General features: G+C 48.9%; 2 protein-coding genes across 2 annotated transcripts; both read left to right on the top strand.

Moving 5' to 3' along the window:
- Positions 1–6,321: 6,321 nt before the first annotated feature.
- On the top strand, positions 6,322–7,726 carry LOC101773135 (putative homeobox-leucine zipper protein HOX26). The gene is made up of 2 exons (XM_004951833.3): positions 6,322–6,726; positions 6,909–7,726. Exons 1-2 carry the CDS (start codon positions 6,325–6,327, stop codon positions 7,167–7,169), a joined length of 663 nt encoding a protein of 220 aa, XP_004951890.1. The 5' UTR covers positions 6,322–6,324; the 3' UTR covers positions 7,170–7,726.
- An 8,519-nt stretch (positions 7,727–16,245) lies between these two features.
- On the top strand, positions 16,246–17,402 carry LOC101765728 (putative homeobox-leucine zipper protein HOX26). The gene is made up of 2 exons (XM_004954655.2): positions 16,246–16,672; positions 16,886–17,402. Exons 1-2 carry the CDS (start codon positions 16,268–16,270, stop codon positions 17,150–17,152), a joined length of 672 nt encoding a protein of 223 aa, XP_004954712.1. The 5' UTR covers positions 16,246–16,267; the 3' UTR covers positions 17,153–17,402.
- The last annotated feature ends 615 nt before the right edge of the window (positions 17,403–18,017 follow it).

Raw genomic sequence — 18,017 nt, 5'->3', positions numbered from 1 at the left:
ACCGGGTAGAGGCTCCACCCGGTACTAAAGACCGTCCTTTAGTACCGGGTGGGCTTCCCACCCGGTACTAAAGCCATCCGTGCGGCACCTTATCCTCTCAGCGCTCTCTCCTTCCTCATCTTATCCTCTCCTGCACGCCTGGGGGCCTTATCCTCTCCCTCCCTCTGTCGCCCTCACCCTCCCTCAACTCACTCCCTCCAGGAGCCCCTCCTTCCCCCTCCACCGGCCCCCTCCCTCCCTCCCCAGCCTCCCCTCTCCTTCCCACCTCCGCTCGCCCCTCACCTCGTGCTTGAGGCGAGGAGCAGCTGCGGGGCAAGGCGCGGTAGCGGTGGATATCGGGGTGAGGCGCCGCGGCGACGGCGGGCGGCGGGAGCGGTGGCGGGGCGGAGGCGGAGGGCGGCGGGGCGGGGCGGAGGGGTGGAGGCGAAGGTGGGAGGGCCCAGGGCGGCGGGGCGAATGGCAGAGGCGGAGGCGGGGTAGGTGGAGGGGCGGCGGGGACGGATGGGCGGGTGGCAAGGGTGGAGGAGAGGGCGGCAAGGGTCGGTGGCGGGGCGGTGGGGGGGTGGACGGCAGGGGATTTCCTTTTTTAATTTTTTAATACCCCTTTAGTACCAGTTATTTCAACCGGTACTAAAGGGCCCCCTTTAGTACCGAACTAGCAGTACCGGTTGCGAAACCGGTACTAATGGCGCATTCCCCAGTAGTGGTATGACATCCATCTTTGTTTCAACAAGCAACACCAATATTCTTTGCTAAACCACTATCCCTACACACATAGTGATGAAGTTACTAAGTTGGTAAGATAGACACTCAACTCCATAACTGACTCCATAACTGAATGACTGAGAAGTCTCTGGGATATAATTTAGCAAGTTCTATTCTTGTCAAAGGGAGCAAAACCGGGCTACATTGTATAAGGTTTTTGGTTGAATGAGAGCTTACCATCAAACAAAATAGCAACTATATATATATGCTTCATCAAACATGAAACGGAGGTAATTAATCTATTGCCAATTTGCACTTCACGAATCTTCTGTTGTTCTGAATTTCCTTCAGCAATCGCTGGCACACACGGCTAGCCCTGCCTAGCGCCCGCTGTGGCCTCCCCAGCGGTCGGCACCGGCAGCAGCTGCCCCCACTCACGATGAGCCTCCTCCACACCCGTGATTGCCTTGGCCAATGAGGCCTAGTCTGCGCCCGCCGGCTTTGCTGTGTCGCAGCAAAATCGCCAATTGCCGAACGCTAGTACTGACGAGGGAGGAACGGAGCACTAAGTAGAAAAACGACCTTCCATTCTCAAAAAAAATCTCGATCATTTTTGACCCAGGACTAAAGAAGCTTTAGTACCGAATCTAAATTTTATGGTTTGTGGAGATCCCTTCAGTCCCGATTGGTAACACCAACTAGGACTAAAGTCCCTCCAAGCTGAGCTTTAGTTGGTAACACTAACCAGGACTAAAGGGTCCCCCACGGGTGAATTCAAAAGATAGCATCCCCTACTCAATCGGATGTGTTGTGTAGGTGAGATAGTAAGGAAAGTACACGCGAGGTAAGAGGTTGTGGATTTTGAATCCCACGCATCGTGCATGCGCATATTTTGCGCGAAACTACCAGTGGAGGAACAGAACGCTAATGACGACCAACGAGGTGACGACGCTCGACTGCTGTGCAAAGTGCAAACTGCGCGTGCATGCGCTCACTTTTATCAGGCAGCCATCACCTAGCAGACCGGCCAAACATCAGAGGGCCGGTGAGGCAAACCCACTGACCCAACATTTGGACTCCAATGAATATGACTATATGATGAATAAAAAGAAAGGGTAAACAAGGACAAAGTATCAACTGCCAACAACACAAACTGTAGTACTGAACAATTCATACATCAACTATCATCTGAAATAGTGAAGCTGCAGCACTGAACCCTTGGGGATCACCACACCAACCCATGCATACGTTATCAAAATCAAACGACAAACGTGAACCAAGTGAGGGAATAATAGAGAGTTGAAATCTAATGGACGCCGTACAATGCTTCAAAATTGACTAATTCCATGCATGTTCCAGGAAGGTACTAGGCACTGATCACTTGATCTAGAGCCTTGGAGGTCAACCTGAAAATCAAACTTAGGCACCAAGGCATACGTACGTGTAAATTTGATCATCTTTACTTGTTTGGACCAAGAATAGCCTAATGATAAGAGAAGATCTATCTCGCCCAAGTCGATTCGCCCATGAAAACGACGCGCACGCATGACAAAAAAGAAAGTAGTAAAGCTCTTAGACATGATCTGATACGAAAAGAAAACAAAGTGCATGAAATGACTGTTTCAAAAAGTGTAGTATGATGTGTATGAAAGAAAACAAAGTATGATGTGCTCCAGACCGAGTCATCCAGATCATTGTGGGATGGAGTTTTTTCTTCATCTGTCGGGCGCTGCTTGAATGAACATGAATTGGTAAAGATGCATGTTTTTTTTTTACGAAAGTAAATATGCATGTTGTTGCAAATAAAGGCGATGCATTGCCTTGCATCCTAAGCTTGTAAAAACAAAAAGAGAGTGACGCACCATCTTTTTTTCGAAATCAAGAGATCTTCTTCAAAGGGTCTGGTGACACAATTGTTAGTTTATTTAATTTGTTTATTATCTTCCATTTTCGCCACCTTTGAACTTGAACCATCGGCGTTGATGGAATAATTGATAGAGGCAGGATTCATGCGTCCACACACCAACTAGTTGGGCGACGTCGTCCGCCTTGACTGAAGCTGTGAGCGACCAGCGTCATCTCTGGGAAATGACAAACCACCTATGAAGGAAGAGATATAAAACTTTTATTTGTTGTAGTCCAAAAATTCCTTTTGCAAGTTATAATGGTTTTTTTTTCGCTGTTCAATTCAACGATCTCTGCTGCAAGCTTTGGAAAAAAGAGCAGCCGGTGAGACGTCGTACGCCGGGGAGGCTACGACCGCCGGCTTGGGAGCTCCGGCATTGACCAGAGCATGGCACGTGCACACAAATGGTGCTCATGGACTTTCCAGCTCGATCCGTGCATTATTGGTGAACGCAAAATCCCAAGTCTTGGAGCCCGGCCGGCCGACACGATACATGGCCTATACAGTAGCAGTTATGTTGCGAGGACTGAACGGTGGACATCGTGTGCAGAAGCACTGACTCCTGCAGGGTAGGGGGTACGACAGATTTCTCCATGGACCATGGGAACATGCATGTGACAAAGCATCGAAACAGCACGTTCTTTTGACCAGAAAAAAAGGGAGGGAAAGAGATCAGGTTCGTCACCAAACTAGTAAACGGCAGTACTCACTTTGTCCGTGCCGTGGGAAGTGTGCTAGTCAAAACTTTTTTAACAACATTTATAGAAAATATTAACAGCATTTATATTTTTTTAATAAATTTATTTATGAAAATAGATTCAAGGATCTGTATCATAAATATTAATATTTATATATATATATATATAGTTAAAGTTGATTACGTTTGAATTCTCAGGAAGTGAGAACAACAGATAAAAAACAAAGGGACGCAGGGAGGACGGGCCAGCAGGTATAGGCCGTACGAGAAGTCAAACTCTAATAATTAAGGTAAGACTGCATTCTGTTTTTTTGTCTTGAAGCACTTGGTGGTCAAGTACTCGTCAAGCAAGTCACAACAGGCGAGTGATGCTTTGTTTTTGTCCAAGTTCCCAGATTTAGTTGTAAATTTTTCTTCTTCTACTAAGTTTGGGTATTTATTTGCAAATGATACTAGTTTATTCATCTTGACCAGCTGTATAGTTCCATTTAGGCATAATTTATTAATTTTGCTGTGCTTTGTCAATCTTACTCCAATATCATTTCAAAAATAAAAACTTGCTCCAATAGGAAATGCAAGTACATCCCAAGTTTATTAATCCAAGCTAGTTAACTTCATATTTCCGGAAGTATTTGTAACAGACTTTAGTGGTCAATGCCGTGTGTTTGGAAACCATGTTAATTCATGAAAAAATCACTCATTTGTGACCTGGGGTATAGTAAAGTTAATTAGCTTGGGATGTATCCATTGACTTGTCTTAGTCTAGCTTATATTAGATCTAATGTTAGCCAATAAACTTGAGTCTAATCATATGGAGTCAGCTTACCGGGGCGGTATCTTGAGTCAGAGCACACCTTAGAAAACAACCAGACTAATAAATATTAATATGATGAAAAATTGCTAACTACTCCAGCATAAAAGTTATTGGCTACATACGTACATACTTACCTAAAGATGGCAACGGGTAGAAAATATCCGTGTGCCCGCGGATATGAAACCCGATGGGCACGGATATGGGTCTAAGTCTGTGCCCGCGGGCACGGGTACGGGCATGACCCTAGATCCAACGGATATTTGCTCACGGGCGTGAAAAAATGATATCCGCACCCGCAAACCTGCTAGACCTGCTCCAATGTCTGACATGTAGCCCCAACCCAATACCATGCATATAACTCAGATTAGGGTTTCATTTCTCCCTCCTGACGCTGTAGTCACTCGGTCCCTCACTCCCTCCCGGCCTCCCCCCTGGGTCCCGTCCTGACTCTCGACCCAGGCCGCAGCCCGCCGCCCCTTCCCGCCACCTGCGGCCCCCGGAAGCCCGGATCGGCCCCCATCTCCCCCCATCCCATTGCCCGCCAGGCCGCCGGCCGCCCCCGAAGGTCCAGATCCGCCCCCATCTCCCCCTGTCCCGCCGCCCGCCAGGCCATCGTCCGCCACCCCTTGCCGCCGCCGGCTGCCCCCGGAGGCCCGGATCCGCCCCCCATCTCCCCCCGTCTCGCCGCCCGCCAGGCCACCAGCTGTCGCGGCGCCATCCCTTCCTGCCGCCGGCACATGGGGCACATGTTGCTATGCGGGCACACGAGCATGCCCGTGGGCATGCGCTATCCACGGATAGCAAGCATGGGCGCGGTTTTTTGCCCGTGGCGGGCGGCGGGTGTGGGCGCGGTTTTTTTGCTCGCGGACATGGATATTTGAAGCTTGTATCCGCGCGGATTTTACCTGTTGCCATCTCTATACTTACCCTTTGGTTTCCTTGTGAATTATTGGCTAAAGCATGTATATGTATAATTTACACGGACGTTGACGCTGCTGGGGCGTGCGCGACAGTTTCCACATGTGTGTGAGCTCACGCGCGGGCCGGGGCGCGATTCTTCCTCCGCGCGAGGAGTCGGCGTGGGTGGCACGGCGTGCATGCATGCATGCATGCGCAATACCCGTCCAGATGCATCCATTCGTGACCAAGTACTGCAGTACTACTGTAGTAGTGTACAGGACATATACTCCATACATCGATCTTTCTAGGACAGTACGATTCAAACTCTCCCTTGCTAGTCATCCACGTGGCAGACGACCAGACGTACAAGTACCCGTAGGGCGCTGCGCTCGTGTCCACACCACACCCGTAGGGCGCTGCGCTGGAGCCGGCTGCTGCCCGGCCGGCCGGCCGGATGGTCAAGTCAATCGCTCGGTACCATTACACCGCTTGCGTTTCAACGTGTCAGATACGATCATTAACCGGTCACTCTAATCACCTAAACCCCCCTGGATTAATTTTCCACCATAAATTTGCCCTTGGCCTTGTTCGTACGTACGTCTGCCCTGACGGTACGGTTCAGACCATTTCCACGCTGCTTTTGACTGCCCATCATGCATGTTGCAATGTTGCATGCATGTGGTACCCATAAAAATATGCATATGCAAAATTTAGTTGAAATTGTAGTACTGTGTAGGTATTTTTTTCTTTAAAAAAAACCCACGAGCCTACCCAAAGATTAATTGGACAATACTATTCTTATCATTATTATCAAGTTTAAAAGCTAGTACTACAAAACGCTTGATAAAAACTCCTGCACCATTAGTAGTAGTAGATCGCCGTCGGTTTCCCAACAGGGCAAGCATTATGTTGACTGCTGCTTTGATCACATTCGCAGCGCACACCTGATCGATCCTTGACGACCAAGAAAACCGACATCTGTACTCCAGCAGCTGCTGTTACCTGTTCTCGATTGATCATCAACCAGTCAGCATCCAAGTCCAAACACCCATTGCGTCCCAAAAAAAAAGTCCAAGCACGCATCAACGTGCTCTTATGCTACTAGTAATTACCCATTTTTTGTTAACCTAATTACTTGTCCCCTTGCTTGCTAAACCCCACACGACACCGTACGCGACCGTGTCCATCGATCAGGTTGTTGGCCTGGCCCCTGCCACCTATATAAACCAACCAGACCTCCGGACAAATCGACGCAACACTGCGCAAGCCGAGGCTGCTTCTCGATCGAGATCCATCGCCGCCATGTCTAGCGTCACCACGGCCGGCAGCGCGGAGGAGCACTCCGTCTCCGTCGAGGAGTTCGCCGGCACGCGCCTTTCTCTCGGGATCGGCGGCGGCGAAGGGAGCCGGCCGCGGACGGTGCAGCTGTTCGGCGAGGTGCTGTCGCTGCAGGACGACGACGACGACGACGACGACCGTGATGCAGCACGTCACCGGGAGCCCGCGGCGCCGGCGGGCAGGAAGAAGAGAGACGCCTCTACTGCCGCTGTTGGTAGTAGACAGAACAAGAAGGCAAGGACGTTCCAGGGCGGCGACCGACGTAGCCCGCCGAGCGGCGGCGGCGGTAGGAAGAAGCTCCGGCTCACCGGCGCGCAGGCCGCCATGCTCGAGGACAGCTTCCGCGCCCACAACATCCTCTCTCATGTATGTAGATTCACACGCCCATTTCAGTCAAGAAACCCATGGCTTATCTTACCACAATTCTTCATATGCATACGCCACGCCTTGTTCCCATGGGCGATCCAAAATTCTAAATTCGCTTTTGGTTTCGAGACATAAATCTGAGGGGAATTTTCTTGATTTTGTCTGGTGTCGGTCTCGATCAGGCGGAGAAGCAGGAGCTAGCTCGTCGGGTGGGTCTGAGCGCGCGGCAGGTGGAGGTGTGGTTCCAGAACCGGCGGGCAAGAACTAAGCTCAAGCAGACGGAGGTCGACTGCGAGCTGCTCCGCCGCTGGTGCGACCGCCTCGCCGACGAGAACGCGGGACTCCGGCGAGACCTCGCCGACCTCCGGGCGTCCGCCAGGCTCGCCGTATGCGCCGCATGCCGCGACAAGCAGGTCACCGCCCGCGCCGGCGAGATGGCCTGAGGGAATGGCCGTTACTGACACCAATCAAGCAAGGGATCCCTGCCGTGGCTTGGGCCGGCCGGCCGGCCTCACCTATCGAGCCATTTGCATGGTGACATGCATGCTGCTGGAAGACGGGCATGAACCGCTGCGACGAAATGTTTCAAGACACGGAGGAAGAGTCAGGTTCCGCCCGAACAAGAAGAGTTCGAGGCAGGACAGAACGAGAATGAATCGGAGGCGACGGCACACCGGCCCCGGCAAGGACCAAAGCAAGTCAGCAACACCGCGCCACTGCCCACCTCGCGTCCAAGCATGGATCGAGAGGCACATGACTTTGGAACAGTTTCGTTCTCGGCTACATCTCCTCACTCGCCCCTTGCACCGACAGAGCCGGCCTATATTCCTCTGGTCTATTCCCAACCAAGATGCAGAAACACCGGTAGCTACAACATCGTTGTGTTCGACGACGACATTCAAGGCAGCCCACTTTTTTTTCTTTCTAATAAATTTTGTAGTAATGCTCCTGTTGGGAAACGATGTCCTCCCTCGGTTCCAAATTACTATTCATTTTGACTTTTTAGTACATAGTTTTTTATATAAATCTAGATATATATTATATTTAAATACTATTCGTTTTGAACAGTATTTTGGAGAGGGAAGTAACGATGATGGTTTATTAGGACAGCTCAAGTATTTAGAAGTGTACGGAGGAGAGAGAAATAGCCAAAAGAGGTGCACCACCTTGGAGCCCAGGTGCTAGCCTAAAAAATTCCTAGCACCCGTAGCTTGTTCAGGCAGCTGGTGGTGCAAAGAACAAACAAATCATTTCAATCACAGCATTTATCACGAGATCTGTCGGTCCAATCTCTTAAAAATCCTCACAACACGGCGTCGAGTCCAGCCAATATGGGTCTCGCACGGTTACGCACTCACCCACGACCCCGCGCGCCAGAGGTAGCCGCCCTCCGACCTCCACACGACACGGATCGCATCCAATCCAGGCGTCAAGCAAAGCTGGGCAACATGGACTTGGCCCTTCCTTCGTCCAGGCATCCACCAACTTCTCCCGATGCCCTGGTCTCAGCTCCGTTCACAACTCGCGACCCGTCTCTCTCTTCAACTTTTGGTGCTGATGAGATGACTTATTACACGGTCACGTCGCTTGTGAGATCTCGTGGATGTGACAGGCATCGCGTGTGCTATCATTGACGATCGAGAAAAGCTAAGGGTTTGCATCAGAGATTAGTGTATGCTGTAGCAATGCCACATTCAGGGGGAAAAAAAGAAAAGCGCCTCTAATTTCATTGGTCCATCTGATTCTGTCTGCGGCTCACTTTAACCCGCTTAATTTGTCCACTCATTTTGGTATTGGACTTCACCTTTTGTACCTTTAGCACTAATATTAACTTCATATTTTTTTGCACTAAATATTTTTTTTTACTTTCAACTTTGTGAAATTAAAAGGTTATATTAACTTAATCTGACCGGTGAGCATGAATGCATCTGTATTCATTGGTCAAGAGGAAAACTTTCTAACACGATCCAGCCCTTTCCGGCACGGAGTTACTTTGTACATCACCGACACAGCACTATTAAGGAGGCAAACTAATTTTTTTTCATGTAAAAACAATGTCGCGCAAAGAAATTTGCTAAATAGGTGAAGCAGGGGTTGAAATTGCTCACAAAAGCTAACAGTATCAACATAGCAGAATAAAGGGGAGGTAACATCTTATCTCCTCTAAATAAATAACTAGTTACTTCTTATAATGTGACTGAAGCTAGAGCAAGTTACTTCCTATCTGATATAAATGTGTTCAAATTCAGGGGCGGTTTACTTCATCTCTCATGTAAATCAGCAAATTAGTTGCTTCTTATGTGTTTAATATCATATACAAGTCTACTCCTCTATTTAAACGCATAAGTTACTTTGTTTTATGATGTGGATCAGATATGTCACCGTACTTTTCTAATAATAAAAGGCACCAAACTACTTCACTTCTCAGATCAAACATAAAAAAAATTGACCTGCTAATATGAAATAGAAAAGGTGATGCACATATAAAAAAGTTAGCATAGTTTCATCAATGGTTAAAAGGGTAAAATTAAAAGCACAGTGAATTCTGAGTTAAAAAAAAAGGCACCTAGCAAGTTGTCAAGCTACCTAATTAGAACTAACTAATACAAATAATCATCATGATAATGTTTTCGTTCAAAAAGGGGCTAGTACCTAGCACAAACAACAAAAATGATTGTAACTTCAAGTTATTAATGCTTGTCTTTGCTTAGCGCATTTGACACATAAATCATGCACCAACAATGTTAAAAACTGATAAGAATGCTGGTCAACTCAATACAAAATCCAAATGCAACAGATGCCTGACAAATGACATGGCTAATGCATGTAATAAGCTGCCGAGATTATCAACCTAAACATCAGAGGGGTGTTCTGGTGCGACAAAAAGCCAGAAAGATATAACTGCGCCAATGGGAAGAAACCCTAGAGTAGTCAGCAGAAAAAAAAATCAACACGATTCGTAGTTTCTCCCATGATATAAAGCGGGATCCGCTGTGAAATCGATACATAATAACCGGCTCAGAAGAGAAACACACCTATTTGAATCAGAGAAGGTACAAGCGGACGACGGAGGGGGTAGGGGGATGGGGATTCGCACTTGCACCTGGAACGAATCGTCGCCTCGCGCCGCTGCTCCAAGCATTCGCCGGAGCCCTCGTCGACGACGATCGCTCCCTACGATTTTAGCGCGTCGACGGCACCGCCTGCCGCGACGGGTTGCCAGCCTCCTGCCTCCCCCGACGGATCCGCTTCCAGCGACGGCGTCGCCAGCTGCAACTGTCCCCCGCGGCAGCAGCTCCGCCTCTCCTTGATTCCAAGCGACGACTTGGTTCATTCGAGATCCAAGCCGTTTAATGTGCGATGGACGGCGATGGGAGGGCTCTCGCGATAGGCTTAGATGGAGAGCTGTCTCCCGATAGATTACGCGATTGATTAATATCAACTTTCAGAAACAAATGCTTGTAGAAAAATAATTCATTTCCCTTAGCAAAATATATTGTTTACAACAAAATGATTCCTCTTAACGCTTACTAAGCTAGTATATATCTTTGGACACTGTTAAATATTCAAAGCCTTCAGGCTCGTATGGGACAAGAAGCGTGAGTCCCCGCTGCTCTCTTCCACTCTTCTCGATCATTTAAAATTCAAATCAAGATACATCGGTTTGAGTCACAACTATCAGCATCAGAGAAAAAGGGACTTCTTGGCATGTCATCACAATGAAAAGTCAGAAGCTCAAACAAATTGTGAACTTCTCGTGCAGCTTCTGAAAAACTGGAAGCTCGGAAAAGCTGAGTGTACATGGAAAGCTAAAAAGCTCAGTTTTATAAGCTTTTCATAGTTTTTTGAGTTCAGAAAATTAAATACATCTTCTCAAAGTTAGTGTTGGTTTTTCAGGAAAAAAAAAGTCAGCAGCAGCTTTTCAGAAAAGATCAAAAGTGCAGCTAGCCCTCAGTTTATTGAAATCGAGAGAGCGCGAGCTTTTTTGACTCGATCTGGTCATGGGCAAAATTTATGCGCATGCGCATTTTCATCGTGCATTGTTCGCATTTCGCATCAGAGCATGGACTTATAACAAAGAACGTAAATTATATGTCACCACTGACGTGTTTCGTGGTGATATAAAGACTGATGAACAGCAGTAAAAATAACAGTCACAGTGTGAATAGTTGAAATATTAGGTTGCGGCAATCAGTTCAAGCAAACTGGACCATTTCTATGACTACGCATATACACACGTACGTGTACGTGGCCCTAGCATGACAACAAGAACTAGCTATGATGAATAAAAAGAAAAGGTAAACAAGAACAAGCATCAACTGCCAAAACAGACTACAGTACTAAACTATTGATACATCAACAACCTCAACTTTTGAACAGGGATCATCTGAACTGAAATAGTCAAGATGCAGCACTAAATCCTTGGGGATCTCACTACACCAACCCATGCATGCATGTGTGTAACCAAAATTAAACAAACTTAAACCAAGTGAGATAATAATAATAGAGAGTTGATCGATTCCATGCATGATCGAGAAAGGTAACAGGCACTGACTTGATCTAGAGCCTTGGGGGTCAACATGCAAATCAAACTTAGGCACCAAAAGGCATGCTTACGTGTAAATTAAACAACATTTACTTGTTTGGACTGTGCTTTCGCCAAGAATAGCCTAATGATAAGGGAAGATCTATCTCGCCCATGTCGATTCTTTTTCACCAATGAAAACGATGTCCGTGCATGACAAAAAAAAAAGTTGTAAAGCTCTCTTAGACATGGAAGGACTGTTTCCAATAAGTGCATGATGATGATGTGTATGATATGAACTTTTCTCGCGTGTGCTCTAGATCGACCGAGTCATCGAGATCACTACCGGAGGTTTTTCTTCTTAGACATGGAAGGACTGTTTCCAATAAGTAGTCATCGAGATCACTACTGCGATTGAATTAAGAAGAATTGGGTAAAGATGCATGTTGTTGCAAATAAAGGAGATGCATTGCCTCCTTGTAAAAAGAAGAGAGTGATGCATCGTTTTTTGTTGGCAATGTTGCTGTCGAACCTTGGCTTTTGAGAGTTGAGACGGCCGTGTCTGCCAACTAGCTGAACAAATTTTCAGCAACCGCTGCGGATCAAGGAATTCATTTCCTGCGTGCTGCTGCTTTCGTATAGCGAGCCCCTAATCATAGTCAATTTTCGTGAAGGGCGTTCGAATAATGTATTGAAATCATGAGATCTTTTCTTCAAGTAGAGTCCGGTGATACAATTTTTTTAATTATTTATTTTCCTTTTGGCCACTTGAAGCATCCACTACTGAAAAACTGAGCATACGTCCTAAGGTTCAGTACCGATTGCATTTGGTCCGATACCAGGCCTAACGGATAGTCCCCGAGGAGCCCTCGTGCCCCCCTTTAGTACCGGGTGGAGCTCCCACCCAGTACTAAAAGCTCCCGTCCGCCACCTTATCCTCTCCCCCACCCCCCTACTAGCCGCTCCTTCTTATCCTCCCATTCCCCCCCCTCTCTCTCTCTCTCCCCCCCCCCCTCCGCTCACTCCTCACCGGCACTGAGGAGCAACGGCGGGGCGAGGTGAGGCAATGGCGGCAACGGCGGGCGGCGGGAGCGGCGGGAAGGCGGCGGCGGGAGTGACAGGGACCGGTGGCGAGGCGGGGGCCGGTGGGGGCCACTGGAAAGAGGTGGCGGCGGGGCGTAGGCGGTGGGGGCCGCGAGAGGCCGGGGTGGCGTGGGCTGCCGGCGGGGCAGGGGCTGGGGAGGGCAGGGCCGGCGGGAGGTTTCAAATTTTTTTTAATTTTTTAATACCCTCCTGAATGGCTTCCCTTTAGTACCGAAACCGAACTAGTAGTACCGATTGCACAATCGATACTAAAGGGATTTCCAACCGATTTTCAACCGGTACTAATGGCGCATTCCCTGGTAGTGATCAATGTCGAATTGATAGTTTGATACATATAATGCGTTCACATAACACTAGAACTAGTCGGGTGCATCAAGCCGCCCTTGGCTGAAATCGTGACTTCTGTGGAGCAACAAGCGTCATCACTGGGAAATGACGATGAAGAGACAGGAAAAAAACTTTATTTATTATAGTCCCAAAAATTCCTTGTAAAATTATAATGCTTTTTTTTCCTGTTCAACGATCTCTGCTGCAAGATTGGAAAAGAGCAGCAGGGGGAGGCTACCGCCGGCTTCGGAGCTCCGGCATTGACCAGCATGCATGGCACGTGCACACAAAAAGGCACGCACGCGTACGGACCTGTTGGATCGATCGGCCTGAGTTTTGGAGTCCAATACACAGATGCCACATCAGATCAACACGCTGCTGTACGTACGTTCTCTCGTCAAGGACAGAACCAATGTGCGTAAAAATCCGACAGGTTTCATTTCCCCATGGGAACACGTGACAAAACATCACGAGAGCACGTTCTTTTGACCCAAAAAAAAGTCACATTCAGGTTGTTTCTTCTTCAAACTAGTAGTAAACGATGTCCCTCGACTTGTAGTCTAGGTGTTTGGATCCTTTTGAATAAAGTTAAGTTCGATGACATCGAATATTTGATGCTAATTAGGATTATTAAATAATGATAAAATAATTATATAAATGAGGGTTAATTCACGAGATGAATTCATTAAGCCTAATTAGTTCATGATTAGCACATGTGATGCCACAGTAAACATATGCTAATCATGGATTAATTAGTCTTAATAGATTCATCTTGTGAATTAGTCCTCATTTATGCAATTATTTTTTTTTCATTAGCCTATATTTAATACTTGTAATTAGCATCCAAACATCTGATGTGACCTAGGCTAAACTTTAGCCTAAGGATGCAAACACCCCTTAGTCTCTGGCGATAGCCGATGAACTCCAATCTAATCATAAGGTATGATCATCAGCTACTTCGTATTATACGTACATACGTACGTATCCAATCATTCATTATTGGAAAACTCAGCATTCGTCCCGAGACTCGATACCGGTTGCATTTTGACCTGATACTAATGTGCACATTAGTACCAGGCCTAACAGCGAGTCCCCGAGGAGCCCACGTGACCCCCTTTAGTACTGGGTGGAGGCTTCACCCGGTACTAAAGAGGTACCAGTTGCATTTTGACCTGATACTAATGTACACATTAGTACCAGGCCTAACGGCGAGTCCCCGAGGAGCCCACGTGACCCCCTTTAGTACTGGGTGGAGGCTTCACCCAGTACTAAAGGGGTACCTCCCCTCACGTGTCAGCCCCCCTTCTCTCTCACCCCACGCTCAACCCCCTCCCCACGCGTAATTATCCGCTCGTCCCCCTTATCCGACCTCTCACCCGCGCCTTTCTCTCTTCTTCTCCCCACCGAATCCCTTCTTCTTCTCCTCGCTACCCCTCCCGTCGCCGCCCCTCTCCTCCCCCCTCCGCTCGCCCCTCACCTCTTACGTGTGGCGAGGAGCGGCGGTGGGGCAAGGAGCGGCGGAGGCAAGAAGGGAGGGCGCGACGAGGTGGCGAAGCGTCGGCGGGACGTGGCGGAGTAAGGAGCGGCAGAGCTCTGGCGGGAGGGCGCGGTGGAGGAGCGCCGGCAGGCGTGGTAGAGCAAGGAGCGCGTGGATCTTGAAGTAGCGACCACCTCTCACTCAGATCCGGCGGCGGCAGCAACCGGCCGGCTGAGGAGCAGCGGCAGCGGTGGCTGAGCGGCGTAAGTACGTCGCCTCACTCCCTTCCTCCCTCTCTCTAGTGCGGGGCTTAGACGAGGTGCGGTCGGGATCTAGCGTTCGGGCGGACGGCAGCGGGGTGCGGCCGGAGCTCCGGTCAGCGGATTTCTTTTTTTATTTTTTAATGCTCCTTTAGTACCAGTTATTTGACCCGACACTAAAGGGAAGTAGCGATACTAGTTGCACAACCAGAAGATTAGGAAAGGCGTTTTCTCCCGCAGTGATTTGCTGATCAATTATTGGATAACGTTTGTACATGTATAATACACGACCTAATCATACAAAAAGAGTCATCTATCATCGCATACGTACGGACGTGTACCCTTGTTTGGCGTACGTGATGGAATGCGTAATCATCGATCGCTAGCTTGGTCCCGCCAGCGGGAACGGCGGCCGCTCCCCGACGTTGACCCTGTAGGGCCGTGCGAGCGCGACAGTTTCCTTTGCACACGTGTGCAGTGAGCTCACGCACGGCTGAGTAAAATGCACTCACCACCGGTTTTCGAATTTGGCTTCGGTTGCTCTACCCATATTCATAATCTTTTAAAATGCACAATTAAATTCTCAAACTTGCTAATCAACTCATGTAACACCGTTACTTAAGCTAAGCTGTCCGTGTGTATGCTGATGGGGAGCCGACATGTAGCTAGCTCCTCCTCCTTTCTCTCTACCTTCTCCTTCCTCACATCTCTCCTCCCACTGTATTCGTGGCGGAACAGCTCTCCTTCTCTTTGACGACAGTCATGACCTAGTTGCATTGGCGGAGTGGCTCGGTGGAGACCGGCCGGGTGAACACCAGTGCCACCCCCTGGCCGCCGCACTTGTGCTCGGCCTCCCCCGTGGTGATTGGACATGACAGGGAGAAATCGTCGATGGTACCCGCAACGGGCCGGGGAACTCACGCTGGTTGTCGAGCACATGCGTGGCGCATCGGCCGGCTGGACGCGGGCATGCATAGAGACCACCCACGGCGGAGGAGGATCAGAACGCGAGCGCACCAGCCCCCCACCCACCCATGCACGCCACGTGCGGCAACGACGCCCCCTGCATCGGAGCTCATGATGATTTATGCTTCACAATACATGAGCCGATTAGCAAGTTTGAGTATCGAAATGTGCGTGGTAGGTATCTGAGGACATGGATTATGGCACTTAGAGTTAAATTCGAGAACCGACTGTGCAGCTACTAAAATATCTATATGCAAGAACAATTGTAGTGATTTTTTAGATATTTTCTTTTTCGAAAAATAGAAACAAGCCTACCCATGTCATCTTAATTTGGGTTCACTCTTAGGGATGGGAACATTATTTTTTTTTCGAATTACAACATTAATTATTTTTTTGATACTACAAGACTAAACAATATTATTCCTATCACTATCATCACCGCCCCCTGCTGTTGGTTAATTATTGGTGCATTATTGAAGCTACTACTAGTAAACGCTCGAATAATTACTGCATTAGCATTACTTGCCAGTAAATCGCCGTCGGTTTCCCTGCAGGGCAAGCATTATTTACTGCTCTAATTTGACCTTGACGACCAGCTGTTTCCTGTTCTCTCCTTCAACCAGTCAGCTCCCTCCCTCGAGTAGTCCAAGCACGCATCCACGTGCAATTATTGCTAGCAATTAGCCCCATTGATTAGCCTAAACCCCCCACACGGCACCGTACGCGCGACCGTGTCCTTGAGGTCGTTCGCCTGACGCGGCCACCCCTGGCCCCTGCCACCTGATGACCTATATAAACCGGCCAGGCCTCCGCACCAGCTGACACGACTGCGCTGCACAAGCCGAGGCTAGCTGCTTCGATCTCCATCGATCGGTCGCCGCCATGTCCAGCGTCACCACGGCCGGCAGCGCGGAGGAGCACCCCGTCTCCGTCGAGGAGTTCGTCGGCGCGCACCTCTCCCTCGGGATCGGCGGCGGCGAAGGGAGTAGCCGGTCGTCGCCGCGGCAGCAGGGGAGGCCGCGGACGGTGCAGCTGTTCGGCGAGGTGCTGTCGCTGCAGGTCGACGACGAGTGCCATGATGGAGCGCGTCGACGGGAGCCCGCGGCGGCGGCGGGCAGGAAGAAGAGAGATCACAGCGGTAGTGGTGCTAGGCAGAACAAGAAGGCCAGGACATTCCAGGACGGCGGCGACGGCGGCGGCGGTGGCGGGAGGAAGAAGCTCCGGCTCACCGGTGCGCAGGCCGCCATGCTGGAGGACAGCTTCCGCTCCCACAACATCCTCTCCCATGTATGTAGATTCACACGCTCTCATTTCAATCAGGATTTAATCATACTATGAATTTATGATAATCGGGTTACTAATCAGCAGCTAGCCAGCTACGAATTTGCATGCGCAATCAGAATTTGCTTTTGGTTTCGATGGGTCGGTCGGTTGGTTGCATCAGAAATCTGATTGGAATTTGGTTTCTCTCTCTCTCTCTCCCTCTCGCCGATCGATCAGGCGGAGAAGCAGGAGCTGGCGCGGCGGGTGGGTCTGAGCGCGCGTCAGGTGGAGGTCTGGTTCCAGAACCGGCGGGCCAGGACAAAGCTGAAACAGACCGAGGTCGACTGCGAGCTGCTCCACCGCTGGTGCGACCGCCTCACCGACGAGAACGCCCGCCTCCGGCGAGACCTCGCCGACCTCCGGGCGTCCGCGACCGCGAGGCTCGCCGTCTGCGCCGCCTGCTGCGACAAGCAGGTCGCCGCCCGCGCCGGCGAGATGGCGTGACGCCGTGACGGAATTACGGTAACTTATGACCCAAGGGGATCGAGCTCACGGCCTTGCGCAACAGTATGGAGTCCAAGGCAGGAATTTTTTCCCCCCCTTTTCTTGTAGATAGATATAATCAATTAGACACACGCACAAGATTATATATCAACTAATAATTACGTAATTACACACCACACGAACTTAATTCGTTTGAAAGTAGGGTTTAGAGAGGCTCTCATCACTGACAAATACATGTTCGATGGAACACGTCCATATATGAATGTATGATACAAATTGATACTACTCAAATCGTTCCCGTGTTCAATTTCGTTTTTGTCATGCATGTTCTTTTTTTTAATCTCTTGCAAATCTGCAAGGCGTGTTTCTCTACTTCTACTTATTTTGATTTGGATTGTTGGGCTTGGTTTCTAAGCCTAACACAATCATATTCATATGATCCGTGATATCTTATCGACGGCGAAGTCAGTCCTAATCTCCTTAACCTCTTGTTCATGCCAAAATTGAGAAAACTGATTGCAACTTTTATTGAACAAGCAGCAGCGATCGATGTCCTGCCAAAGAAAAAAAAAAACAAAACAAAACCTGGTAGGCGACGACAGTAAAGCATACCATCTTAGTTGCTGCTCTTTTTTAGGGAAAGAACATACAGAGTATGTTACTTTTATTAAAAGTATGTTACTGCATGCTATACTCTGGTAAAATGTACAGGCTCCCTTTTCCATGGCGACAGTAAGTAACTTTTGGGTATCAGTGAACGTCTGAACCTGGATTTGGACCGAGAAGAACATGCAAATCGGTAGCCATGGAAGAACAGAGAGCATACATTTTCTTCGTTTCAGAAACTAGAATGGTATGTTCTTGT

Source organism: Setaria italica, chromosome I (assembly GCF_000263155.2).
Source record: "Setaria italica strain Yugu1 chromosome I, Setaria_italica_v2.0, whole genome shotgun sequence".
Taxonomy (NCBI): Eukaryota; Viridiplantae; Streptophyta; class Magnoliopsida; order Poales; family Poaceae; genus Setaria; species Setaria italica.
The sequence above is the reverse complement of the archived record's forward strand: the minus strand, read 5'-3'. Positions and strand labels throughout refer to the sequence as shown.

Excerpts from the sequence above, each read along its gene's own strand:
- LOC101765728 (XM_004954655.2), top strand. The coding sequence starts at position 16,268 with ATGTCCAGCGTCACCACGGCCGGCAGCGCGGAGGAGCACCCCGTCTCC. Across the intron at positions 16,673-16,885 it reads CCCACAACATCCTCTCCCAT|GCGGAGAAGCAGGAGCTGGC; the intron begins GTATGTAGATTC and ends CCGATCGATCAG.
- LOC101773135 (XM_004951833.3), top strand. The coding sequence starts at position 6,325 with ATGTCTAGCGTCACCACGGCCGGCAGCGCGGAGGAGCACTCCGTCTCC. Across the intron at positions 6,727-6,908 it reads CCCACAACATCCTCTCTCAT|GCGGAGAAGCAGGAGCTAGC; the intron begins GTATGTAGATTC and ends GGTCTCGATCAG.